Source organism: Salvelinus alpinus, chromosome 6, assembly GCF_045679555.1.
Source record: "Salvelinus alpinus chromosome 6, SLU_Salpinus.1, whole genome shotgun sequence".
Classification (NCBI taxonomy): Eukaryota; Metazoa; Chordata; class Actinopteri; order Salmoniformes; family Salmonidae; genus Salvelinus; species Salvelinus alpinus.
Window position 1 is genome coordinate 65135710 of NC_092091.1, and position 27605 is coordinate 65163314.

The following is a 27605-nucleotide window of genomic DNA, read 5'->3' on the forward strand; positions in this document are numbered from 1 at the left end:
TCATTGGTAAAAAGGTAAAATTTTATTGCCATGAGTACAGTTCGAGCCAATATTTATTTACAAGTTAGATATGTACACCTTCATCCAAGGCTCACTGCATAGCTCTATGTTTTAGAAATAAACTTATTTACATTATAAAAAATGCATACATATCACATCATACCCCAAAGAAATCAGATTTTCAAAATTTTGCTTTGCAGTCATCATTCAACATTTACATACCAAGCTGGAAATATATAAAAACAAAAACCCTTTCTTTATATAGCCATTTGAAATTCACCAGTTAGATTCAAGCTTTTGGAATTTCACTGTGCCTAAGACCAACATCATTGAAGTAGTAAGTCCTTTCAAAACATCCAGTGTTCATTCTTGACCATGATTCATGAGTGGACTTATCCATCTAGCCTGGTCCCAGATCTGTTTGTGCTTTCTTGCCAATTAAACACCTATGGGTCATTGTACAAACAGATCTGAGACGAGGTTATAATCCATTGCAGTTTTCAAAAACATAGTATTCTTAAAAACCTAGCTAGTGGGCAGTTTGTTACACGACTACTAGAAGTGGTTTTGAATTGTTGAATGTTCAATTCTGCACATTGATTAATGAATCCTCCACCAATGTTTTTTTAAAGTTAGAAAACATTCTCAGACCCCTGAGTAATAGCCCAAATACCCCAATAAGATGTAAAGATCGAGAGAAGAGAGCAAGAATGTGTAAACATCTACAACTGAAAAAAAGGTCCATTATCCAAGTGTGTGTACGGAGGAGTATCTTCCGTGGGACATGGTTGAGAGAGCACAGTATCCCCTATATAGTGCATTGCTTTTGACCAGGGCCCTTAGGCAGGGCCGTCATTTCAGCTAAACCTACAAAATTTAAAAACTCTAAAAAGCTATTTGGAGATAGCGAAAACAAGAAAAATTGACTCCAGCCATTATCACCTTAGTTGTAGCTTCATTCCCCACAGTCAATAAGGGACTTAACGTTCTACAAACATGTTATACAGCAATTAGCTGCTAAGCACTAGCTCCGCACCGGGATTAAAAACGAGTTAAGTTCCACGTGAAGTCAAAAGTGCAGTTTCATAGCCATCTACAGCAATCTTCCACCTCCGCACTGTTTTAAGACAAAAGCTACCTCAGCTCAATGTGCTCTATCCAGACAAACAAACAGACTTTCCCACCTGCTCGGAGGCCTGCCAGCTATTACAGCTTAAACTGCATTTGCCATTTAATGGGGATTGGAATGACTTTAGTAGCCCATTTTTAAATAATTGGTGTATGTTGACTGCCATACACAATTGACGCCCCTGCCCATAGGGCTCTGGAAGTAGTGCACTATATAGGGAAATAGTGTGCCATTTTGGACGTCCACAACCTCTCAATGCAGCAGACAGTTGAAGTGCAGTGTTCGATGCCCTGTCCTGCTGAGTGAGTTCCAGTAGGAGTAAAGTACCCTCTGTGCGGCCGTAGCTTTAAACCGCTACAATATTGTTCATCTCCCACTTTTGTGTGCTTTTGCTGGTGTCACAGTCTGCGATGAAGACCTTGTGGAGGACGTCCGACCGGTCCAGGCACCTCCCCGTGGGGACGTGGGTGAACCTGTGGAGGTCCTGGGAGGGAAACGAAACAGTGAGTTCACTTACACTACATATACCCTCACACATACATGCTAATAAGCTATGTTCAGCAGTACCATCTCAAGCTGGAGCACGATAGGAAAAAACTCATAATACTGTATTGGTAACAAGGCTGGATTCTCTTTCCAACTGTTTACCACATCTTATGAAGCAATCATATATTGAAACAATGGCACCAATCTAAGGAGGTTCTTATATATGAAGTTAGATGCAGCTGCATACCTTGAAGTATCTCCACTCTGTGTTCTCGTTCATGTTACAGTGTGTAACGATCACCGCCGACCCGTCTGGTCCTTTCGTCAAGCACTGGTCATACTGCATGAGCTGGTTGGCTTCATTTATCCTGAAAAGCTACAAGAGGTGTTTTATCAGTAAATTATGAATAATGTTTAGGAATAAATAGTCTATAATCCCAAATGACACACAGGGTTTTCTGACCTGGTTCCCACCCATTCTGTGACAGGGTCCAATCTCCACATTGCCTCCGTTGGTGTGGCCCATACTGTCAATGCAGTAGCTGGTCTCATATCCACGGACCTGGAACAAAGCAATAATGTTCACTATACATTCCAAATGCACATACTTTTGTGTATATGTAGTGTATGTGAACACCCCTTCAAATGAGTGGATTTGACTTTTCAGCCACACCTGATGCTGACAGGTGTATAAAATCGTGCACACTGCCATATAATCTCCATAGCCAAATATTGGCAGTAGAATGGCCTTCCTGAAGAGCTCAGTGACTTTCAACGTGGCACCGTCATAGGATGCCACCTTTCCAACAAGTCAGTTCGTCAAATTTCTGCCCTGCTAGAGCTTCTCCAGTCAATTGTAAGCGCTTTTTATTTATATCGATTTTTTACCAGATTTTTCTCCCCAATTTCATAATAGCCAATTGGTAGTTACAGTCTTGTCCCATTGCTGCAACTCCCCTACGGGCTCGGGAGAGGCGAAGGTCAAAAGCCATGCGTCCTCTGAAACAAGACCCAGTCAAGCCACACTGCTTCTTGACACACTGCTCGTTTAACCCGGAAGCCAGCCGCACCAATGTGTCGGAGGAAACACTGTCCAGCTGGCGATCGTAGTCAGCTTGCAGGCACCTGGCCCGCCACAAGGATTCTTTAGAGCGCGATGGGACAAGGAAATCCTGCCGGCCAAACCCTCCCCTAACCCGGATGACGCTGGGCCAATTGTGCGCTGCCTCATGGGTCTCCCGGTCACGGTCGGGTGTGACACAGCTTGGGATCGAACCCGGGTCTGCAGTGACGCCTCAAGCACTGCAACGCAGTGCCTTAGGCCGCTGCGACACTCGAGAGGCCAACTGTAAGTGCTGTTATTGTTAAGTGGAAACGTCTAGGAGCAACAACGCCTCAGCAGCGAAGTGGTAGGCCAAACAAGCTCACAGAACGGGACCGGCGAGTTGCAACGCTATCGAGTTCCAAACTGTTTCTGGAAGTAACGTCAGCACAATAACTGTTCGTCGGGAGCTTCATGAAATGTGTTTCCATGGCCGAGCAGCAACACACAAGCCTAAGATCACCATGTGCAATGCCAAGCGTCGGCTGGAGTGGTGTAAAGCTCGCCGCCATTTGACTCTGGAGCAGAGGAAACGCATTTTCTGGAGCAATGAATCAGGCTTCACCATCTGGCAGTCCAACAGACAAATCTAGGTTTGGCAGATGCCAGGAGAACACTACCTGCCTAAATGCATAGTGCCAACTGTCAAGTTTGGTGGAGGAGGTATAATGGTCTGGGGCTGTTTTTCATGGTTTGGGCTAGGCCCCTTAGTCCCAGTAAAGGGAAATCTTGACGCTACAGCATACAACATTCTAGATGATTCTGTGTTTCCAACTTTGTGGCAACAGTTTTAGGAAGGCCCTTTCCTGTTTCAGCATGACAATGCCCCTGTGCACAAAACGAGGTCCATACAGAAATGTTTTGTCGAGATCGATGTGGAAGAACTTCACTGGCCTGCACAGAGCCCTAACCTCAACCCCATTGAACATCTATGGGATGAATTGGAACGCCAACTGCAAACCAGGCCTAATCACCCAACCTCACTAATGCTCGTGGCTGAAAGAAAGCAAGTCCCCACAGCAACGTTCCAACATCTAGTGGAAAGCCTTCCCAGAAGAGTGGAGGCTGTTAAAGCAGGGGACAAACTCCACTAAAAGGCCATGATGTCGGAATGAGATGTTCAACGAGCAGGTGTCCACATACTTTTGGTCATGTAGCGGACAGTAACACACTACTCTTCAACAGATGCATATGTTGATATTTTAATGAAGTAAGACTGCAATTCAGCTTTTAGCTACTATTGTGTAGTATGAAATATGTACAATACTTTAGCCTACCTCTCCCCACTCCACGTTTTTGGGGGGCAGTGGGTAGTTCATGGGGATGTCATAGGCAATTTCTTCCATGAACCACTTGAAGCTCTTGCAGCGGTGCTCCTCTCTGAACTTCTTGAGCTGGCTGATGTCCCCGTAGGCCAGGGTGAGGGTCTCCGGCCGGCTTGCGTAGAAGTAGTCCTTGTAGTCGTCCCACCAAACCTCCACCACACGCACGTAGTTCTGGAGCAGGGAGGATCAGAATAAAACACCAATTATTCGTTTCCATGAAGGACAACACCTCTTGGAGGACATCAGTCAGTCAATCCATATGCTACTTCTCATATGGTGTTTTTCCATAAGATTGCTGATGTTTTATGATACAATACAGATGACCGATACATATGATGATATCCATATAATTAATCCACTACTGACCATTTGATAAATGGCTGTAGGCCTACATGAACTGTCCTTAGCACAATATATCATTCAATCTAGTTACCCTTGTAGACATTTGAAACTGGCTGAACCATATTAGTTTACAAGGATGAATCCAAGTAAATAAGCAGATGGTGCCAGGTCAGCTCAAAGGAGCGAAGAAAAGCTGCCAGGGATTTGCCAGAGTGGGCTAGCCTGGTCCCAGATCTGTTTGTGTTGTCCTGCCAACTCTTACAGTCATTGTGACAATTACCATAGGAGTTGGAAAGAGATTGAACGCAGATCTGGAAGCAGGCTAAGCGGGGCAGCCTGGGTGCTTAGTTTGACATACTTGGCACACTGACCTTAAGTGTGGGCGAGGAGCCAACGTGGGCAGGGGGTGGGTTGCCCTGCCAGCCCTGTAGGCGGTAGATATGGCCCACGCGGGAGCACGGCACGAAGAGCAGCTGGCCACCACATTGCCAGATCTGGGGTCAGATCAGGACAATAGAACATGCTGGAGTTACACAGATGGTACATATAAAGCTGAAAATACAATAGTATACCAGTACAATAGAGAGACAACATAGTTGAAATTCACAGCAAATAAAGAACAGCTACTAATCATTATGCATGATTAGTAACAGTATCAATACAGGACCAAACAATAGCCCAAGTATTTTATTATGATGTGAAATCTTTCATAGATGATTGAGAGCTTTAGGTGGTCTTAGTGTTTACCTTATAGGATATCTCAAAGTTCTCCCCTCCCCAGATCTGCAGTCCTGGGTCATAGAGGCCCAGCTCAAAGAAGAAGTCCCTCTCAATGGCAAACAGCCCCCCAGCCATGGCAGGAGACCTGAGAAAGGCCCAAAACTACATTACCCACAATCCACAGGAGTCTCATCCAGAGAGCGGGACAAGAGCTCAAAATGTAGTAGGGAAGAAGGTGGATACATGATGAAATAGGGAGAAACATAAGCATTATGACAAAAAGAGTGAACAAGTACATTGACCCAAAGAGTGCTCCCAAATGACCAAATATCATGCTAGCCATCGACGGTGAAACATTACTGACTTATTTTCTCAAATAATAGAATAACGTGGTAGGATACCGAGTTGTGGAGAAGACCGAAGAGATTATTGGTGAGGAAATCGCACCAAGAAAAACTGAGGATGAGAATGCAGGACATTAGTGAGAGATTTCAAAGAGTTTAATTTCAAAGACTTAAGCGTTGATTTCTAAGGCACAAGCAGTGGCATCTGTCAGAATTCCTTCCAGGTATCAGAGACTGCTAGCATTCAGGGTTCGGACAAATTGATCCAGGCCATAGGCATTTCTTCAAGAGCATGAAATTTGGCACTAGAGCAAGTTAGAGAAATTAATAAGCCACATTGAGTGCTACAGTTGGTAATTAATGGGTATTACATAGCTTTCTGATTATTGTTACATCTACATGAGGTAGCACTTGTGTTTCATAGTTAAAATACTGCGATCACTAGCAGGTCAGCATACAGTTATACACTATAGAGAAGTGCCAAGCAGTAGTATGAGCAAGCCAAGGCCAAGCAAATAGTACTGTACACGCAGACAGCATATTGTATACTCTAGTGCATAATTTGTGCCTCAGAGGTTGATGTTGCAAGCAGGGCAGATTTGTTTTAGTGCCGATAAATTACCGATAGGGCTCAGTTTTAGTTAATCTCTTCTCCTTCTCCCTGCTACTGAGGGGCACACGCTTCCAGAGCATGCTCCAGTCCCATGCGCCGCGGGCAAAGCCATCCTCGTCCCCTCCCCCTTGTGGTTCAATTTGGAATGTCTTCCCTTCTATGGAGTCTATGAGAGGGACCGTGCACACCGTTCTGGGTAGGGACAGCCGGTGGGGAGATGGAGGGTTTCATGCATCACACACACACACACACACACACACACAGGGGGGAAACAAACAATACATCTGGGTTTTAGATGGACATGCAAGGCATGGATGGTAGCAGGATGTTTACCGATAAGGCTCGGTCTTATGCTTTCGCTTAGCCTTCTCCCTGCTGGAGAGAGGCACTCTCTTCCACAGCAGGCTCCAGTCCCAGGCTCCCCGGGCCAGCCCGTCCTCATCACCACCTTGCTGGGGCTCTATGGTATAATCACTGCCGTCTATATAATCTATCAGAGGTACAGTGCATACCGTTCTGGAAACAGGCAATGAGAATACACACACAAGATGTTACAGTGGGGCAGACCACTGCACTAAATGGATATTAATTACTGATCAATATTTAGCAAAAATACAGTTTTGCATATTCAGCATGGATGGATACACCCATCTATACATTTTCAATACAATCATCTGCACATGAATTAGGTTGTATATACGTCAATGTATATCACTAGTTACGCTGTGACATAATACAGAGATGTTTCTGGTGGAGAGGATTCATGACCTGCACCATTCAGAATATTTTTCATTATTACAGTAGAACAAGTCATCATATATGAAGTAGAAATATTCAAAATCACAGCCACAGACCACTCATACCTGTCCTTGGATATGGGGGCCACCAGAGGGGCGTACCAGTTGGCAGCGACTTCACAGTGAGCGTCTAAATAGATAAGAACCTATAGACGACAGGACACAGCGGCCAAACACGTCAGACACTGGAGAGAACAGTTACTTGACAGAGGAGTTGTTGCCATTCCATATCTTTCCTTCTATATGGATGTAAATCTATATTAGTGGCTCCAGATCAATCCATTAATTCATTCCCCTTTGTCTCATCCACACACAGTAAGTGTAGAGGTGATGGAGTAGCTGTAGCCTACCTGTCCCAGGGTGGCTACATGGGCTCCTATACTCCTAGCCTGGATGAGGCCCTCTCGCTTCTCATTGCGGTGCAGTTTGACCAGGCCGTTCCACTGCTTAATGTACTCTTCTAGTCTCTCCTTCAGGTGCACTGGAGACCGACAGGGACAGTGAGATTACACCTACTTTTATTTGTCACGTACACAGTTTACCAGGAGGTACAAAAGGTGCAGTGAAACGCTTGTGTGCTAGGCCCCAGAACATTGCAGTACAATACTTCAATAAGACTCAAATCAATAACAAGTAATAGAAGAGGTAGTATTCCTAGTAATAGCCTGATATGTACACAATAGGATATCGTACAGTATTTGATCATTATTGTGCTAGTATGACTGCATTTACAACTATAGTGGTTGTGCAGATTATATATTACAATCGTCACTAGAGGCTTATAGCCCAGACACACCGGTAGGATTATCAAACCTTTGCCGGCCGACAGTACTTAGCACCTCTGAACAGAGTGTCAGCAGTCAACCTCCAGTTCACACAGCAAAGACCTTGAAGTCGTCAGCCTTGTTAAAATACTCTAAACCAAAAGGTGGCAGAAGCATTGTTTGACACTGCATGCCAGTGTGTTGCTAAGTTTATGGTCTAGATTCCAATGTTAGCTAGCTAGCTGTGCTAATGTTGTAATTTTGCAGAAAGTCCTTGTTGATACTAGCCAGAGCTAGATGACGAAGAAACAATTCAATTCATTCTCCATAACCCCATACAGCTAGTACCAGCCAATGGCCAAAAGTTTAACTAGCTAGCTAACGTTAGCATATTTGCAAGCTAGTGTAACATACATCTGTTGCTGACAGGTGTATAAAATTGAGCATAAAGCCATGCAATATCCACATACAAAATATTGGCAGTAGAATGGCCTTACTGAAGAGCTCAGTGAATTTCAACGTGGCACAATCATAGGATGTCACCTTTCCAACAAGTCAGTTCATCAAATGTCTGCCTTGCGAGAGCTGTTCTGGTCAACTGTAGGTTCTGTTATTGTGAAGTGGAAACGTATAGGAGCAACAGCGGCTCAGCCGCGAAGTGGTAGGCCACACAAGCTCACAGAACGGGACCGCAGAGTGCTGAAGTGAGTAAAAATCGTCTGTCTTTGGTTGCAACACTCACTACTGAGTTCCAAACAGAAATGGTTTGTCGAGATCGTTGTGGAAGAACTTGACTGGCCTGCACAGAGCCCAGACCTCAACCCCATCGAACACCTTTGGGATGAATTGGAATGCCGACTGCAAGCCAGGCCTAATTACCCAACATCAGTGCCCGACTTAACTAATGTTCCAAGTGGAAAGCCTTCCCAGAAGAGTGGAGGCTGTTATTGCAGCAATGTGGGGGGACCAACTCCATTTTAATGCCCATGTTTTTGGAATGAGACGTTCGACGAGTAGGTGTCCATATACTTTTGGTAATGTAGCGTAGCTAGCTAAGGACACTGCAGCTAACACAGGCAGCGGATTCATGGAAACTAATCCATTGTGATTTCCTTATGTCAATATTTGCTCCAGTGGTTAGCTAGCTTGCAGGAAATATTTAGTGTTGTGTGCATTGAGTCTGTGCACTTAGCTAGCTAACATTGCATATGAAGTGTGACTGGCTCATGACATTTAACTGTGGCTGTACGGAGAAAACACCCTCTTCCCATCTTTGTTGTCACACCTGTAGGCTCTCCCACGTGGGGGTTTGTGCTCTCTGATTGGCTCAAAGTCAAGTTGTTGGCCACTGACCGGAATTGCAATTCTACAAGTAAAAACGGCAGGTTCGTCGCTACCGGGGACGGCACAAAGCAGGTACCGCTTTTGTTGTAGTACGAAAAGGCACGGCCTACCACTGTGATAAGTACCTATCAGCAGCAAGACGGTTTCATGCTTTAACTATACAGAGATATTTCTGTATCAACCCTAGAATACTATTTCAAACAATAACCTTGAGTTTAATTCCATAACATCAGAAGTGCAAAGACGATGAGCCCCTGGCATCGCTATATATTGCTTGCGGTCTGTGAGTTAGTCACAAACTTTATAATTACTTGTGTATGTTCGGCTGTGGCCGCCTGCTGTAGAACAAAATGTGCAACAACTGATGTGAAACCTGAGCAATAACGTGGCATCTTTCTCCTTCAAAACCCTGTTTCCAATGGCCACACCAGCTTTATTGGCAATGAAGTGCTTGTGATAGCATGCAGATGGTTTAGAATACTGTAGCAGGCTTTGGTAATAGCAATCAGTAGCAGGCTGCATGCTTAACGAGATGAATTCTCTGAGCTCTTGATGTTCTCATGAAGTCAGTGTCCATTACGTATCTTTTGGTGTTGTGGTGCCCCCGCTTCAGGGGAATTACTCAGCCAGCTTTTCACAATGGTGGACTAGGCTCTCACAGTTCTACTGAATGGTGGACTAGGCTCTCACAGTACAACTGAATGGTGTTCCATTGCTTGGGCAGGGCCTCACAATGCAGGACTAAGGGAGACACTTGGGGCGAAAGGCTGTTCCACTCCAATGCTTTTCATAGCCGGTGATAATTTAGCATGACAATGGCAAAGTGTTGTTGCAGAGCGCTGATTCAATTGCTGGGCGTTTTACTTGGTAATTGGAGTGGGGGTCCCCTGCTTACAGCCAACTGTAGTTATCTACTAGCCTAGCTGAAACAAAGCAGGGTGCTTTTAACCTTAAACCAAGAATAGACATGTTATGCACTAAGGCTTGTGAGGAAATGTACAAGTACAGCAGTGAAGCGCTGGTACACTGCAGTAGAGTGATGTCATGAAGCCTTCTAGTCTAACCTGATTGGCTAATTCAAAATGGAACAAACATTTCCATGCATTTCGCAGACCCTCTTATCCAGAGCGACTTAGTGCATTGATCTTAAGGTAGCTAGGTGGGACAACCACATGTCACAGTAAGTACATCAATAATGTAGCTGTCAGCAAAGTCAGAGTTAGTAAGGGGGCGAGCGTTAGTTCATAAGACAATATTGGTACAAAGACAAAACCCTATCAGCCTTGTGTTGTAATTACTAGTACTCAAACCAATGCTACCTTTGTTGCTGAAGTCGTCGATCATGACGATCTCGGCCAGGTATCGTCTGGGCGTTCTCTTGATGACGCTGTGGACCGTCCTCATCAGGGTGGACCAGCCCTCGTTGTGAAACACGATGACGACACTGGACGTCAACAGGTTGTCATCGTAGTGCCAGTACTTACACCTACAGTATGAGGAGAGGAAGAATTAAAATGGCTGTAGGCATACATACTGAACATGTAGTGGATAACAGGAAATATTTATATAGATTAGGCTATGTTCAGAAGCTGGAAAGTAACATCTTTTGACCAAGTTTGTATAGCATTTCATACATTTAGAAAATACTGCTTTGGAGTGATATAGGACTGTACACACAAAAAAACAAACACACAAAAAAAAAAAGAGGCCAAAGGTGCAACAGATTCCACTATGCAATCTGAAGACATCAGAATAGACACAGCCCTGGCTAGCTTAGCTTCACCAGCAATTGCTGCTAGCTAGATCCATTCTAACACATGACAGCCCTAAGCTCAGCTGCCTAGCTCTTTCTCCTTTGTGTCTACCCAGAGCTCTGCTAGGCCTCTGTCACAACCCCCAATCCCCTCCCCCCCTCCTCCTCCACAGGCAGACCATCTGTGAGGCAGGAAGGCAGCCCTGCTTTGTGTGGTTTCCTTTTGGCAGAGTGCGCTGTGTGTGTGTGTGTCCTGGACTCCACTTCCTCATTCTCAGCGTACTCACTCACTATAGGTGTCTGCTGCTCTTCTACTGCAAAAACAACAGTGCTCACTACCTCCCATTGCCACATGCCATGCCTACGTATAGGCTTCAAGCCAGCCAATTGCCCTACAACTAGCCATCCAACTGCCCTGTTAATACAGCCGAGTGTGTGTGAGAGAGAGAGAGAGAGAGAGAGAGGCCGGGCCAGACACTGGTGTGGCATACTGAGGGTCTATTTTTAGCCTTGGTTTGAGCCCTTGACGCTAGCAAAGCAATCTGCCTAGGGGACGACCTGAAAGGAAAAGACGGAGCGGCGAGGCGTCTGAGGTAACTTGACCCAAGAATTGTGAGCGTTATCATCAGTGATATGCAGAATTCAGAACGAAGTGAGCAGTAAGAGGTTGGTCAGGTCTGGGCTGAACTGAAAAGAGTTTGCAGCACAGCAGATCTAGAGTGTCTGGGAGGGGTTGTTAAGGCTTAGAGACTGAACTGAGAACAGTTTATAGAGCATCTCTGGGAGGTTACATTTATGGTGAATCACACAGGTCTGCCTACCTGTCCAGGATGATTATAACACACTTGGCATATAAAATGTTATTTTTCTAAGAAACGCCTGGCTGGTTTGTGTACATTGTGACGTATATATGTTTTGCAATGCAAATGTTAATCCTTGTGTTAGTGTGTGTCACTCCCATCGCATCTCCCCTGCAGTAACATGCGGAACAGCTCCTGTTCTGGCCTGTCCTCCTGGTTCTCACCCACTAACACTCAGATAAACACCTCAGATTACAGTCCTGTTTGACCAAACCTTTATAACCTGAGAGCTCACAGCTCCATTAAGGGAAAATGGCTCTCAGCCTCCCTAGGCCTGAAAACAGATAAAGATCCACAGGCACCTCCTCACGTCACTCACTTTTACAGCCAGGGAGGTTTTGGACTGCCACTTCATTATGACCTGAACAAAAAAGCTTCAACAGTAAATAAAGGCTAGGAAAGGCCAAAAGACGGAGGCACTAAATACAGACGGGTAGCGTCTCAAATGGTACCCTATATAGTACACTACTTTTAAAACAGGACCCATAGGGCTCTGGTCAAAGGTCGTGCACTATATAGGGAATAGGGTGCCACTTACGTCTCCCTGGAGAGGCTTATAGAAAGTTGTGAAAGAAAAGATTAGAGGGGGATCATATACTGAACTGGGATTCAGTGCTCTTACCATCCCCAACCCATCTCCGTGTTTAACAGTGTAACTAATGGCTTATCCTTCAGCTACAGTATGCTGGCTTGTGTTTTGAGTTGAGGCGTCGATGAGTTAGAAGGGCAGGGGAGGAAAGCATTAGTCATATCAGCTTCTTGTAAACACTGTGCAATAGTCTACACATGGGGTAAGCTCTATGGCTGTATTCAAATCTACTGCATTTGAGAACAGTTTTGAATATTCACTCGGCCTATGGGTAATTTGCTCTGACAGCGTGGAGTGTTTTCTGGAGAGAAAAAAAGTCCAACAGGAATCCATTGCAGAACAGCGGTTAGCCTACATGAGTTTCCACGAAAGCCTCGCTCATTCCCATCTGAAACGACACAAATAGAAACATATCCAGTGATGGTCTTGGACCTGATGTTAATTAACTCAAGGGAGCGGGCACAGTTGATGGCTTGGGCTGCTGCTGTTGTGTGAGAGGGAAGGTCTGTCCCAGAGACTTCAGTTCTCAGCACGACAACACACTGAACTCACTACTCTTGGTAAAAGGTCATGAATTTCTCCACATGGAATTACAAATCGCAAAACTTCCATACGGATTTTGCCAACTAATCTCGTGGACAGATGACGTAAAACAAATGACGCAAAATTTTGCTAAGATTATTAGCCAACATATCAGTCAGGATGCAGACTGGAGGCTTGACGAGTGATCGCTGTGTGTGGAAACATTCAGCACACGTCTATGAAGACAACAGTTCTCTCTGTGCTGAGCTCTACGGAGGGGAGGACAAGAGCAACACTAATGAATAACACCAGTGCCTTAACTCAGTCTGTGGAGGTTACTTGTCGCTCTAGGGGCTTCGTGTGAGTTTCAGTACGTCTGTGCGCCTGACAAATAGTATAGGAAGGAGATAGAGCTAAAACAAGTGTATGCTCGTGTGCGTACGAGGAAAGAGGGTCCTGTGCTGAGCGAAGGTCAGCCATCTTCCTGCCTATAAAACGCCGCCGCAGCCTTGAAGTGAAGCGCCTTACAGAACTCTTAAATGGAGACCGTTTCACCACATTTCTGCTGACAGGATCCCTCCAGGCTAAGCAGCTCTAATGCAGTCACCCTCCCAGAGAAACACTAATGTATGACAGATAGCTACTAATCTACCTCAACCACACACAAACATGAAGCCTGGAACACGTAGGCCACGGTACTTTACTTGGCCAAGTAAAGTACCACACGCACCCTAAATAAACAGGCCTATGCTTTGTCAACAGAGAAGTTATGTAAACCACAGCACTAAAAACTATTAAGTGTTTAAAAGTCGTGATTTAAGGAGGAGGCTAAGGGTGTAACGTCAATATTTTCATAGCTTTTAACAGTGTTGTACTGCTAGTGTCATGTGTGGATATTGGATACATTCAGATTGTGCAGAAACATGATATGAACTGTTCAGCGTGGAAGACTTGAGCGCTTAACCGGTTTACTAGTTATACCAGGCTGACAACTAGTCCTATCTGTAGATCTACGGCCGTGTCTCGGGACTAGTCTAATTGATACAGGCTCGCGCTTCATCAGAGAGTTGTTTTTGTTTACTCACACAGCACCGGGAGGAGGGCAGCTGAGCCAGAGCTGTGGTGAAAATACTGAACATCCGTGGCTTCTTCCCGCCGTGTTATGGGACTGGGGCCAAGCATGCACATATAGGCAACACAACTCAGCCCCTCTGCAGAGAGGTGAGAATGTCTAACGTCATCTGCCATGAAACTCAAAAGAGAGTTCCTGCCACTGAATTGCAGTCTTACCCAATGTCCTGAACGGGGCTAAAATGAAGTGTAATGGACAAGGCTGCTCAATAGTGACTTCAGTGGGCCATCTTGTGGCCAAAACCGGAACTACAGATCCTGTGTTGAGACCATTCACATCCTGATTGCACAACTAAAGTACAACCAATCCACCTCAGCCACCTGGGTTTTCTGTAATCAAACACAGATTAAGCTAAATAAATATTGACAACCTTTACTTAACTAGGCAAGTCAGTTAAGAACAAATTCTTATTTACAATGACGACCTACACTGGCCAAACCTGGACGACGCTGGGCCAATTGTGCGCCGCCCTATCGGACTCCCAATTACGGCCGGTTGTGATACAGCCTGGATTCGACCCAGAGCGTCTGTAGTGACGCCTCTAGCACTGAGATGCAGTGCCTTAGACCGCTGCGCCACTCGGGAGCCCCCCCTAATGGAGTGAGTGACACCTTTGCCTACATCTGCTGTGCACTGATCCACAGAAAGGCGTGAATAGCAGTGTGCCAATCAGGACCGTCTTCGTATAGAGCAGCTCAAGCCACAGCAAGTGATGCACTTTGTCAGTAACTGGTTAGTCCACATGAGTTCTATTTTCCTAACACGATGCAGTTCACATGGCTGTCAACAACCTCAAACTGACGGAATAATGTTCTGCCCATATATATGTATATATCATGGAACGGTTTACATATGTAGAACAACTAGGAAATGCAGTCTAATATCAACAGTTAGGTCTGGGGCAGTGATGTAGTGGTAAAAGTGCGTGAATGCCATTTCACAAATAGAAAGTTGCGAAAGAGAAGTTCACCCTCCACTATACCCCCGGTCTGGGTGCAGCAACAGTGTCACACCTACTACAGTTAATGTAATCAGTTGACAGTATGTTGTCCTACATTCCTAGGAAGCACCAAACCAAAAAAGGGAGCCCAGCCCAGCCACAATCAGTCATCATGTTCTTTAGTCTATCATCCATTATCTCCCATACTGACTAGGCTATAGTAAAGTCCACGTGGATGTCAGCAGCCCAGCCACATAACCTAAAGCCTGTACTGTAGCGTCCAACCAGGGATGCATGTCCTGTCTCATGCTGACTGTTCAAAGGTGCCCTTTGTGTTCCCACTGGGCCCCGCGGCCAGATGAAAGGCTGGAGAAATACACCTTCGCCTGTTTGTTCTCCACACAGTATTAGTCCATTGTGAGTTAATCAGTGACAGTGTGTGTGGCCCAATGTGTGCACACAGACAAAACGATGAGGTGCCACCTTTCATTCCTATGTGAAGACACAATAGCGCATTGAAGCCAATTGAAATCTGTTAAGGCGGCGTCTCATGGAGACATAACCTGAAACATTTGAGCTACTCCAGGAAGTGACGCTGCTCCCTCTCATTGAGTAACTCAAGTTGAAGACCGACTGGGGTACTGCAGGCTGCCATTAGCAACTAAATGACCCGTATACTTGTGTGCGATTAAAAATATTATAATAAATGGTTCAAGGACATACATTTGGTGTATTAGAAGCAATTACTGGTACCATGATGGTCTTCCAAAAATGTTTTTACACAAAGATGGCATTTTTTCCACATTCACTATATTGTTTTCTGCTAACAAATGCATCCCGTACCACTGTTGCCTTTAACTTCCATGGCTTCAATGAGAGGGGGCAGTCGTTCTCCCCTGGTTTGGCCATATATAATTGGAAAATTAAAGAGGACTAAAGATCATATTTAGTTAAGAGTGATTAACACAATGTTTAGCATATTTCTGTAACACACATTTCCAGTGTTCTAGTTGTGACACTCAAGGTGGGGGTTGGTCACTAGACTTGTTATGGATTATGCTCATATCGGTTGATAGTGATTGACGCCAGACTGGAGGTACAAGGACACACTGACTATTCACGGTTGTATTGATGACCTTCTGGGGACACTGATTCTGTAGCAGCTGACAAAGCCGCTGCCTTGGTTGTGAACTGCGAGCCTCTCGGGCTGGTGTTTCCAGAACAGTTGGTGCTATCTGATTAGAAGAAAAAAAGGGCCCGTCTCCAAGAGGCCAGTTAAACATTCTCTACTCTGTGCTGGAGGCGTCTCCATTACAACTTGTAATAAACCCGATTGACTTGCCCTACGACTGCTCCTTTCTGTTCAGCTGGATATTCATTATACCAAACTTCACTCAGTACCTGAAATGTACTGCTACACAAACAACTCTACAGAATACTGTAATCAGCTAGTGTACAGTAATAAAACCTACGTAACAGTCTTATCAAGAACCAGACCACTGGCAACATGTCCCTATCCCAATAGTATAGGCTATCAGTCACGCATCTCCAGTAATGAAAATAATCTGTAGCTACATTCTACTTCCATGGTTGGGAGGACTAGGCGATCTGATACGTTCCTTTATACACGGAATCCAAAACAACTCCATGCAAATGAAATCCAAAAGGTTTCCCCTCAGCTTGAGAACCTTGGGTTGACCTAGCCATGGGACAGCCTAGCCGCCATTCCTCATTTGTTCTGCTATGACTGTTCTCTAATCTGCTCTGATAGAAACTAAAGCCAAAATGCAGGTTAATTGGATGTATGTTGTTGCGTGTGTTTTGGCTGGCTGGACTGCTCTTCTGTATATACGCTGATGTTCTATGGTAGGGCTCCCACTGGCACAGAGGTCTCGTAGACTGCCCCTCATATTATTACATCGTCACCTGACCTTAAGAGTTCCATCAATCCATCTCCCTCACTAGCTTTAAGCACCAGCTGTCAGAGCAGCTCACAGATTACTGCACCTGTACATAGCGACATCTTCACAGAGTTGATTAGGCTGTTGATCGTGGCCTGTGGAATGTTGCCCCACCCCTCAGTGGCTGTGCGAAGTTGCTGAATATTAGCGGGAACTGCAACCCACTGTCGTACACGTCGATCCAGAGCATCTCGAACATGCTCAACAGGTGACATGTTAGGTGAGTATGCAGACATTTTCAGCTTCAAGGAATTGTGTAGAAATCCTTGCGACATGGGGCTGTGCATTATCATGCTGAAACATGATGGCGGCAGATGAATGGCACGACAACGGGCCTCGTCACGGTATCTCTGTGCATTCAAATTGCAATTGTGTTCGTTGTCCTTAGCTTATGCCTACCCATACCATAACCCCACCATGGGGAACGCTGTTCACAACGTTGACAATCAGCAAACCGCTCTCCCACACGATGCTATACACTGTCTGCCATCTGCCTGGTACAGTAGAAACCAGGATTAATCTGTGAAGAGTACACATCTCCAGCGTGCCAGTGGCCATTTTGCCACTAGTCGGTTACGATGCCGAACTGCAGTCAAGTCAAGACCCGGATGAGGACAACAGGCACGCAGATGAGCTTCCCTGAGACGGTTTCTGACAGTTTGTACAGAAATTCTTTGGTTGTACAAACCCACAGTTTCATCATCTGTCAGGGTGGCTGGTCTCAGATGATCCCACAGGTGAAGAAGCCGGATATGGAGGTCCTGGGCTGGCGTGGTTACATGTGGTCTGCGGTTGTGAGACTGATTGGACGTTCTGCCAAATTCTCCAAAACGACACTAGGGGCGGCTTATGGTAGAGAAATTAACATTCAATCCTCTGGCAACAGCTCTGGTGGACATTCCTGCAGTCAGCATTCGAATTGCACGCTCCCTCAACTTGGAGACATCTGTGGCATTGTGTTGTGTGACACAACTGCACATTTTAGACTGGCCTTTTATTGTCCCCAGCACAAGGTGCACCTGTGTAATGATCATGCTGTTTAAAATCAGCTTGTTTATATGCCAGACCAGTCAGGTGGATGGATTATCTTGGCAAAGGAGAAATGCTCACTAAGAGGGATGTAAACAAATTTGTGCACAACATTTTAGAAAAAAAGCTTTTTGTGCATATGGGAAATTTCCAGGATTCTTTATTTCAGCTCATTAAACATGGGACCAACATTTTAAATGTTGCGCTTACTTTTTTGTTCACTATACATAGGCCTAGTGTGATAGAGCTGGAAATAAATTAGAGGGCATTTTACAGATATTGATAATTACACTAAAGTAGAGAAATGTGAAGTTTGAAATTAAATAATGCAGCTAGTTCTTCGGCTGCATCAGATTCACAACTGTCAATGTCCATGATAGCTGGGCTAGCAACAAATGTAGAATTACTGATGCTAGCATTGGATGTGCACGTGGAAGCAGAACAACTTGTGTCATCGACAGGTGCAGGTATAGTACTGCTGGTAGTAGCAGTACTACCAGTAGAGCTGGTACGTGTCTCTATGGTCGCGGGCCTTACTTTTTTAAAACCATTTATCAATTTGAGCAAACGGAAAGAGCAGCAGCTACATTTGGCTACATACGTTAGTGGAATTCCCGCGAGAGAGTAATGGTTAATGTGATTGGATGTTCATTATTTGACTAGGCTACCTGTATTTGACATTGTGTTGTTAATTAGCTGAACACTAGATGGTTACATTTTATTTTTGGCAGTGAAACAAGGCTACTCAGGTGAGAGAAAGAAAAAAAAACATCACCCAAATGTTTTGCCCTGTTGGAAAATCTAAATGGAATGTTTGAAAATGTGAATCACATTTTTATTGCGCGTACCCCTGAGGCAACCCTGACAAAAGGGGGAGAAGGGCCTTGGTCAGGGAGGTGACCAAGAACCCGATGGTGACTGACAGAGCTCCAGAATTCCTCTGTGGAGATGGGAGAACCTTCCAGAAGAACAACCATCTCTGCAGCACTCCACCAATCAGGCCTTTATGGTAGAGTGGCCAGACGGAAGCCACTCCAGTAAAATGCACATGACAGCCCGCTTGGAAAAGGCACCAAAAGGCACCTAAAGACTCTTAGACCATGAGAAACAAGATTCTCTGGTCTGATGAAACCAAGATTGAACTCTTTGGCCTGAATGCAAAGCGTCATATCTGGGAGAAACCTGGCACCATCCCTACAGTGAAGCATGGTGGCAGCATCATGCTATGGGGATGTTTTTCAGGTACAGGGAGACTAGTGAGGATTGAGGGAAAGATGAACGGAGCAAAGTATAGAGAGATCCTTGATAAAAAAAAATGTGCTCCAGAGTGCTCAGAACCTCAGACTGGGGCGAAGGTTCACCTTACAACAGGACAACGACCCTAAGCACATAGCCAAGAAAGTGCAGGAGTGGCTTCGGGACAAGTCTCTGAAAGTCCTTGAGTGGCCCAGCTAGAGCTCAGACTTGAACCCAATCTAACATCTCTGGAGAGACCTGAAAATAGCTGTGCAGCAACGCTCAATATCCAACCTGACAGAGCTTGAGAGGATCTGCAGAGAAAAATGGGAGAAACTCCCCAAAGATAGGTGTCAAGCTTGTAGCGTGATACCCAAAAAGACCTGAGGCTACAATCGCTGCCAAAGGTGACTCAACAAAGTACTGAGTAAAGGGTCTGAATACTTATGTAAATATGATACTTCAATTTTTTTATTTGTAATACAATGTGGAAAAAGGGGTCTGAATACTTTCCAAATGCACTGTATTTAGTCAATCTCACGAGCCGCCATGTCTGGTTATAGACTGCACATACACAGACCAAGAGAGATGTATAGAAGGGACCATTTCCACTAGACAGGAAAACCCGCTATGGGCTTTGCCATCACAGAAGCGATCAATGGCAAAGATCAGAGGTGCGCCCTCTATACAATTCTACGGACAGCAGCTGTCATGACATTTCTCCAAACAGCCTCTTAGCTCGCATAAGAACTAACTGAGGAAACAAGTCGAGATCGGATCATGGAAACACACCCGGGTAGAGATATGATTCTGAAAGTAACGCAGGCATTGTTTGATAAATTAACGAACATTACCCAATTAAAAATGCGTTACTTCACTCCATTACTCATAAAAATCAGTCTGATTACATATAAAAGTAACAGGTTAACGCCTTACCCCAACACGGGTGTTTGCTAAAACGGGACAATTGATAGGTACAGCATTCCAAGTAGTAGTTCATGGAAACGTAAAAAAGTATGTTATACATTTATCGTTCAACTCATCGTTAGTGATAATTCAGTAAATTTATCGTGATATGGATTTTTGTCCATGTCGCCAAGCAACTTTTATATATTTCCCCCTCATTCTTTATAGACGGGTTGACTGTTTAGCAACAAAACTGACACGTGCGTAACTAAAATCGGGCAAAACAGCCCGGATTGGCTTAGATTAAATAGTTAAACAGTCTCCAATGTTTATTGAAAACAAATACATTTGCACAATGAGCTAACTTATAGCAAACATATATCCCCGACTTTCATGTGCACAAACATATAGCTTTGTCCTACCAACATTTTGCATAACTTCCTATTCTCTTCCCAACAGCAGAAATGACAAACGTATACAGTAAGATTATATACGAATTATCTGCCCATGTAAATTCCCAATTCAGCTGCATAGATGTTGCACATTACATACAAAACAGACAAGTGCAGAGAGCGAGAGCTATAGCCGTGCTATTGGGAGGCGCCGCCGTAGGCAGACCTGGCTCTCAAGAAGACAGGCTGTGTGCACACTGCCCACAAAATGGAGGTGGAAACTGTGCTGCACTTCCTACCCTCCTGCCAAATGTATGACCAGACATATTTCCCCTCAGATTACACAGACCCACAAAGAATTAGAAAACAAATCCAATTTTGATAACTCCCATATGTATTGGGTGAAATACCAGTGTGCAATCACAGCAGCAAGATTTGTGACCTGTTGTCACAAGAAAAGGGCAACCAGTGAACAAACACCATTGTAAATACAACCCATATTTGTTTATTTTCCCGTTTGTACATTGTAACACTGTACATAGCCATAATATAACATTTGAAATGTATATTCTTGAAACTTTTGTAAGTGTATTGTTAACTGTCATCCAGTTCACTTGCTTTGGCAATGCCAATAAAGCCCTTTGAATTGAGAGCGCAAAGCACAATCATAAGATGGTGCCACAAAGTAGGCTATTGGCAAAGTAGTATGGGTTACACACCTCCATCACAGTCACGTCATTGCCATTGTTATCAACGTTCCACAGATGCCGCAGCCACATTGTGGTCTAATAGTAGAACGGAGCTAATGACTATTTTGCCCAGAGATGTAGTAGATTCCCTAGACCTCGAGTCCCAAGTCCCTTGTGCTCAAGTCCGGGGCCCAGTGCTCAAGTCGGGTCACTGGGTCCACATGAACTCAAAACAAATGATTTAACCAGTCAGATATAGCATAGTGGCAAGTAGTCAAGTTGTTTGCTAACCCTTTTTCTTTCTGTGCCACCAAAATGTTCGCATATAGGCTACTGGTCGTTTTAACAGGGCCACGTTCCACTGAAAGAAGTATGAACATTGTAGATTGAAATTCAATGTATCAAATTTCATTTATCACATGCACTGAATAAAACTGGTGTAGACGTAACAGTAAAATACTAGCTTACGAACCATTCCCAACGATGCAGTAGCATAAATAAACAGTAGCAGCAGCAGCAAATGAGTGTAAAAGTGTGTATGTTTGTGTTGTGTCGGTGTGAGAATGACAGTGTGAGTTGGTTTGGTTACCATTATTTGACTATTTAGTAGTCTGGCTATTTAGCAGTCTTATGGCTTAGGGGTAGAAGCTGTCTCGGAGCCTATTGGTCCAAGAGACAATGCCCTGATACGGTTTTCCGGACAGTAGCAGAGTGAACAGCCTATGGCTTGGGTGGCTGGAGTCTCTGGGAATTTTTCGGGCCTTCCTCTGACACCGCCTGATATATACACTGACCAAAAATATAAATGCAACATGTAAAAGTACTGGTCCCATGTTTCATGAGATGAAATAAAATATCCCAGAAATGTTCCTTACACACAAAAAGCTTCTTAAATTGTGTGCACAAATCTGTGTTCATTTAACCAGCATGATCATTACACAGGTGCACCTTGTACTTGGGACAACAAAAGGCCACATTAAAATGTGAAGTTGTCACATAACACAAAGAGGTCTCAAGTTGAGGGAGTGTGCAATTGGCATGCTGATTGCAGGAATGTCCACCAGAGTTGTTGCCAGAGAAATCTCAACCATAAGCCGCCTCCAATGTCCTTTCAGAGAATTTGGCATTACGTCCAACCAGCCTCACATCAGCAGACCTCGTGTAATCATGCCAGACCAGGACCTCCACATCTGGCTTCTTCATCTGTGGGATCGTCTGAGACCAGCCACCCTGACAGCTGATGAAACGGAGAACAATTTCTGTCTGTAATAAACCCCTTTTGTGAGGAAAAACTCATTCTGACTGGCTGGGCCTGGCTCCCCAGTGGGTGGGCCTATGCCCTTCCAGGCCCATCCATGGCTGCACCCCTGTCTAGTCATGTGAAATCCATAGATTAGGGCCTAATGAATTTATTTAAATTAACTGATTTCCTTATAGGAACTGTAAAACTCTATAAAAAAAATAAAAAATGGTTGAAATCATTGCGTTTATATTTTTGTTCAGTATAGATGTCCTGGATGGCAGGGAGCTCAGCCCCAGTGATGTCCTGGGCTGTCCGCGCCAACCTTTGTAGCACTTTGCGGTCAAGGGCAGTACAATTACCATACCAAGCGGTGAGGCAGCCATTCAAGATGCTCTCGATGGTGCAGCTGTAGAACTTTGAAGATCTGAGGGCCCATGACAAATCTTTTCAGCCTCTTGAGGGGGGGGAAGAGGCGCTGCAGTTCACTCTTCACGACTGTGCGGGTGTGTGGACCATGTTAAGTCCTTAGCGATATGAACGCCAAGGAACTTGAAGATCTCAACCCACTTCACAACAGCCCCGTTGATGTGGATGGGGGCGTGCTCTCCCCTTTCTCCTATAGTTCACAATCAGCTCATTGGTCTTACTGACGTTGAGGGAGAGGTTTTTGTCTGACTACCTCCCTGTAGGCTGACTCCTCTCCGTCAGTGATCAGGCCGACCACCGTTATGTCTTCAGCAAACTTGATAGTGTTGGAGTCGTGCACGACCACGCAGTCAGGAAGTACAGGAGGGGACGAAGCACACACCCCTGAGGGACCCTGTGCTAAGGGTCAGCCTGGCGGAGGTGTTGTTGCCTACCCTCACCACCGACACCTGGGGCCGACACATCAGGAAGTCCAGGATCCAGTTACAGAGGGAGGGGGTAGTCCCAGGGTGGGAGGGCTGAGCGAAACTACAAATTCAAAGATGGCCTACTCTTCTATAGCCTACTCAAGGGAGAGAAAAACACACCTAGACCGTTTTATTATTAAACTCAATGCTGTTTTTTTGGGCTTGTGTTTCTCAACCAGGCAAAGGGTAGCTACTTAAAAAAGGCAGGTTAGCGAAGGTGAAACGATCGCTCCAAAAACTCTTTCCCAGTCCACTTAGTAATCAGAGAATTCTCGATTTAGTCAACTCAAATATCTTTTTGTTGTTGTCAGTTATAGTCTCGTCAATTGCCACTGAAAAATAGTTGTTTGACGAATATTTCAGTCACCATTTGCCGACACACTTAACACTAGTAGAAACAAACCTTTTTGCTAGCCATCAGACCACGCGTATAATTTGTGATGTATAATAGGCTTACCTCATCATAAATTGAGTAGCACATTTCAGACAATGTGTCTTACAGTGTATAACTCAATCAAGGTGTTGCATAGAAAGCCAGCATTCTTCCTAGCGTCATTCTTAACTCAGGCAGTAGGAAGCTCTCTCATCCATTTCTATGCAGATGATACGGTCTTATACGCAGCTGGCCCATCCCTGGATTTTGTGTTAAATGCTCCACAACAAAGCTTTCTTAGTGTCCAACAAGATTTCTCTACCCTTAACCTTGTTCTGAACACCTCCAAAACAAAGGTCATGTGTTATGGTAAATAATAATTTGTTCTTAACTGACTTGCCTAGTTAAATAAAAGTTAAATAAAATAAATATTAAATTCTTCTTACCATTATTAGAAGAATTATGCTACATTTCCACATTCTAAGTGGGTAGAATGTGGTCGATACAGACATGACTTGATAAACACATCTTCAATAGAACACCTAGGCCTAATTGGTGTGTAAATGTAAGCATGTGTAACTTTTCTCAAAATAAATGTCAAAATGACGCAAACACTACAAACAGAATAGAGAAGCCACGCCTTGGATCTCAAGGTGTGAGTTTGTGACACACAATATATACGGTTTTGATAATGGACCAACTGAATAGTTTGGACTGGTGGTATGCCTTTGTTCTGTTAACATTGCACAACCAACCTTTAAAAGCCTGCCCCACACCCTTGTCATACCAGCCCTTCAGGTATAGAATTGTGCTTGCGACACCAGAATAGTGGGTTATATTCCAATGTATGCACAAATGACAAAGTTGCTTTGGATAAAAGTGTCTGCTAAATGACATGTACCGGGATTGACATAAAGGGTTGCCCTATCGCCTAGGGCAAGTGAACTCTGAACAGGGTTCCAAGTTGAGCCTCCTCTTAGGTTGCCATATTGAGCAGGTAAAACCAAAACTGTAAAAATAATTCCAATAGCCTAACTGATCTTTCTGGTTCCTCCCCCCCATTGTTTAAGTGAAAGACAGACAATTTATGGCAGTCTGGCAAGTTGAGCCTGCTCTGATAATTATTTTTTGCTGATAACTAAAATTATTTATATTCTATCAGGTCTTTGATTCCTCCCGTGTCAGTAAAGGGCAGCTGGTATGGCATGTGAATTAACCATTTACATTTTCAGGCAAATTATCATAATCGTCAGGCAAAAAAAAAGACCGCTGACTTGCCTGACAAGCAAGTGCTTTTCAGACCTTAATGTTAAGCCATGGATACATTATGATCTTTAAAAAAATACATTTGTAACATTTGTGAAAGGAACAATGAAGTAACATTCAACTGGAACACCCAGTGACACATATTTAGAAGAGAAAAAAACATTAAGTTGATGACAGTTCCTTAACACACGTACCATTCCGATAGGCCTAGCTACATCCTTAATAGGGACGACTACTAGTCTATACAACACAGTACCACCAATCCATACAGTAGCCATCTACCTGGGCTCTAAGGCCTACTACTGTAATTACTCTTTATGGTGAATGTCACAGATTCCTTCTTCATTCCAATTCAACTGCCATAACACACAAACCATTCCAATAGGCCTAGGTCTAAAAAAAATTATACTATGACCCAGCACCTTGTCTATCTGCCTGGATTGGGCCTTGGCCTTAATACTACTTACTCTTCATGACGAATGTCGCTGATGGTCCTGTCTAGGGAGATCATGTCGCTGGCCACCATGTTGAAGCCAAATTCCTTAATGCTGGCCTGGGCGGCCTCGTGGTACTCCGCTCCCAGGACGAACGGCTTCGCCCCCTCCCCAGGCCCATCCTGCACCCCGTGGGGCTCCGGCTCCTTGAGCTCAAAGTTCCCCAGGGTCCCCCTCCTTAGGACGGGTGCCGAGTAGACATTGGTGTGGGGCTTGAAGGTGACATACTGTTTCTGGATGACATTCTGCTGGTTCTGAGCACCGCCGGCTGGTTTGCCAGGAACCAGCTTGTCGTCTCCTCTGTTCTTCTGTCGGATGGAGTCCAGGTCCACCTCGACCCCTTCAACATGGGGCCAGGGGACCACGGGTTTGAACTGGTCAGCAATGTCATTCTTAGGCAAGAGGTTAGGGGCATCTCCCTCCTACATAGAATCAGAAAGAGGTTAGCTAGGTCTATTGCTTTTCCAAGGCCTAAAATGGAGGGTGTGATAGACTATCAAGCAAGTTTAGCTGACCGCGGTAGCTACTAGCTTTTACAAGGCGTAAAAGGGTTAAACAGATGATGCTCTTCATCTAGGTTTGCAGGATCAGCAAAGGTGTTAATCTGCCCTACTTGACAGCGCAATTGGCTAACTAGTCCCCCAGCAATTAGCTTAAAGTCGAATTCCTTCACTGGCCACATTACGGTATGCACATGCGTTGATGTTCATGAGGTTCACAGTAAACATAGCTAACCAAGATAAAACAAACAATGCCGTGTAGTTTAACACAGTATCACTTATTCGACAAAGGCAATTACAGCTTCGGTGCGAGTCTTGACAGGTGCGAGTTTAGCTTCAGGGATGCATTGACGTAGTTGGCTAGCTTTCCAGGCATTCGTTGCCAGCTGGCTACGTGTCATTTCAACACAACGTTTTTACAATCTTGGTGGTGTCTTTTCATACAATGATAACTATTGTCGAATTCGTGAGCAACAGGAGACAATTTGAACGAGAGACAGCTAGCAGGCTAAAGCCTTCCGGGTATGTTTGATATTGTCGTCAAATCATTTAAATATGACCTAACGCAAGCGGACATTCAGGAACAAGTGGGGTTCAATGCAGGAACGCTAGCTAGCTAACGTTAGCTGTCTGATTAACTAGTTAACGTTAGATAACAAAAATGTATAAGCAACTGGTAGTTAACAAGACTGTCATCAAGTCCCAATGACATTTTGCACTCTATTAACGTTACAGTAACTAGCTAAAATAGACCCTAACAATCTCCATGACAACGACTCAGACTTGTTTGCTAGCTGACTTTAGCAGCATGGTTAGGTAACGTTAGCCATAATTACATGCCAGAAATGTTATAGAATGCATAGCTACAACAAAACACATTAAACATATAAAATGATAACGTTTGACCAGTAGAAAGCTGGTTGTAATTGAAAACTTACCCGTTTAGCAAAGGGATTTTCGTCGTGCTCTTTCGGCGAAAGGGAAGACCAAAGCACCACAAGCCCTAAGAATGTGGCAATAACTATTACACTACGAAGAATAAATCCAACTCTTAACCTCATTTTGAAAATAAGACCATCTACGAGGTGCTAGCTAACCTCGTTACTTCGTGGCACCCCTGTCTGCCAAAGCCAGTTCGAATCCCAAATTGAGCCAACCGTTCGCCTCTCCTGATTGAATCCCTCTCGTCGGCATGTAACATAACCTGCGCTGTCTGTCTGTCACACCGCTCTACTGCGAGCGAGCAAAAGTTGTAATATAAGCAGTGGCGACCCGTCATTCAGAGCAGGTGGGGCTCTTTTGAGCTTCATTTTTGTTGTTGTTGGTGGGGGGGGGCTTTCCTGTTTTGCATGTTATTTGGCATTACTACGTGTCACATATCAGTTGCAAACAATGTAAAAAAAAAAATATATATATATCATTGAGTTAATAAAGCAGCATACAAACATGGTCTCTTTTTTGTTTTCTTGACTAAGGCAGCTCCAAAATGCAGGTGTTTCAGCCTAGCTCAGTGCTTTCTGTGGTGGTGGGGCAAGCCAGCAGAAAATACGGAGCGTTGCGCCGTGATTGGCTCAGTGTTCTGTCACTCATGGGGACACTACGTCACCGCCAAGTCTAAGGGTAGAGCTATGAAATTCAAGCTCCTTGGGTGCTGCCACAGAGTTACATTAGAAGTGCCCATCCAAGAAGGCTGAAGGTCACTGGCCACAGATAAAATTACGTCAAATCACCTTATATCTACAGTATCTTTGATTGGACTGATCATGTCAACATTATACTTTCAAAATCTTAGCTATAAGTCGACAATCTACTGGCAAATCCTTTTTAATACTTGTCATAAGAAGATAAATAATTAGGAGAA

General features: G+C 44.5%; 1 protein-coding gene across 2 annotated transcripts; it reads right to left on the reverse strand.

Annotated features, from left to right (window-relative positions):
- On the reverse strand, positions 1–26976 carry galnt7 (UDP-N-acetyl-alpha-D-galactosamine: polypeptide N-acetylgalactosaminyltransferase 7). 2 transcript variants are annotated; one of them, XM_071407410.1, is made up of 12 exons: positions 26683–26976; positions 25218–25666; positions 10286–10452; positions 7209–7339; positions 6925–7004; positions 6071–6253; positions 5132–5249; positions 4756–4878; positions 3995–4213; positions 2079–2177; positions 1863–1991; positions 1–1613 (listed from the first exon to the last, which is right to left on the reverse strand). In XM_071407410.1, the coding sequence occupies exons 1-12, from the start codon at positions 26803–26805 to the stop codon at positions 1476–1478; spliced, it is 1959 nt and encodes a 652-aa protein (XP_071263511.1). In that variant the 5' UTR covers positions 26806–26976; the 3' UTR covers positions 1–1475. The 2 variants fall into 2 exon arrangements, with proteins under 2 accessions (XP_071263511.1, XP_071263510.1); XM_071407409.1 differs by lacking the exon at positions 6071–6253 and adding an exon at positions 6395–6577 and having other exon boundaries at positions 26683–26971.
- Positions 26977–27605: the final 629 nt, after the last annotated feature.

Bases quoted from the DNA above. Each gene is read 5' to 3' on its own strand.
- galnt7 (XM_071407410.1), bottom strand. From the start codon at position 26,805: ATGAGGTTAAGAGTTGGATTTATTCTTCGTAGTGTAATAGTTATTGCC. The intron at 7,340-10,285 runs GTAGCATTGGTT...GTCGGTCTCCAG, and splicing joins CGACGACTTCAGCAACAAAG to TGCACCTGAAGGAGAGACTA. The intron at 6,254-6,924 runs GTATGAGTGGTC...GTCCCTACCCAG, and splicing joins GCCCCCATATCCAAGGACAG to AACGGTGTGCACGGTCCCTC.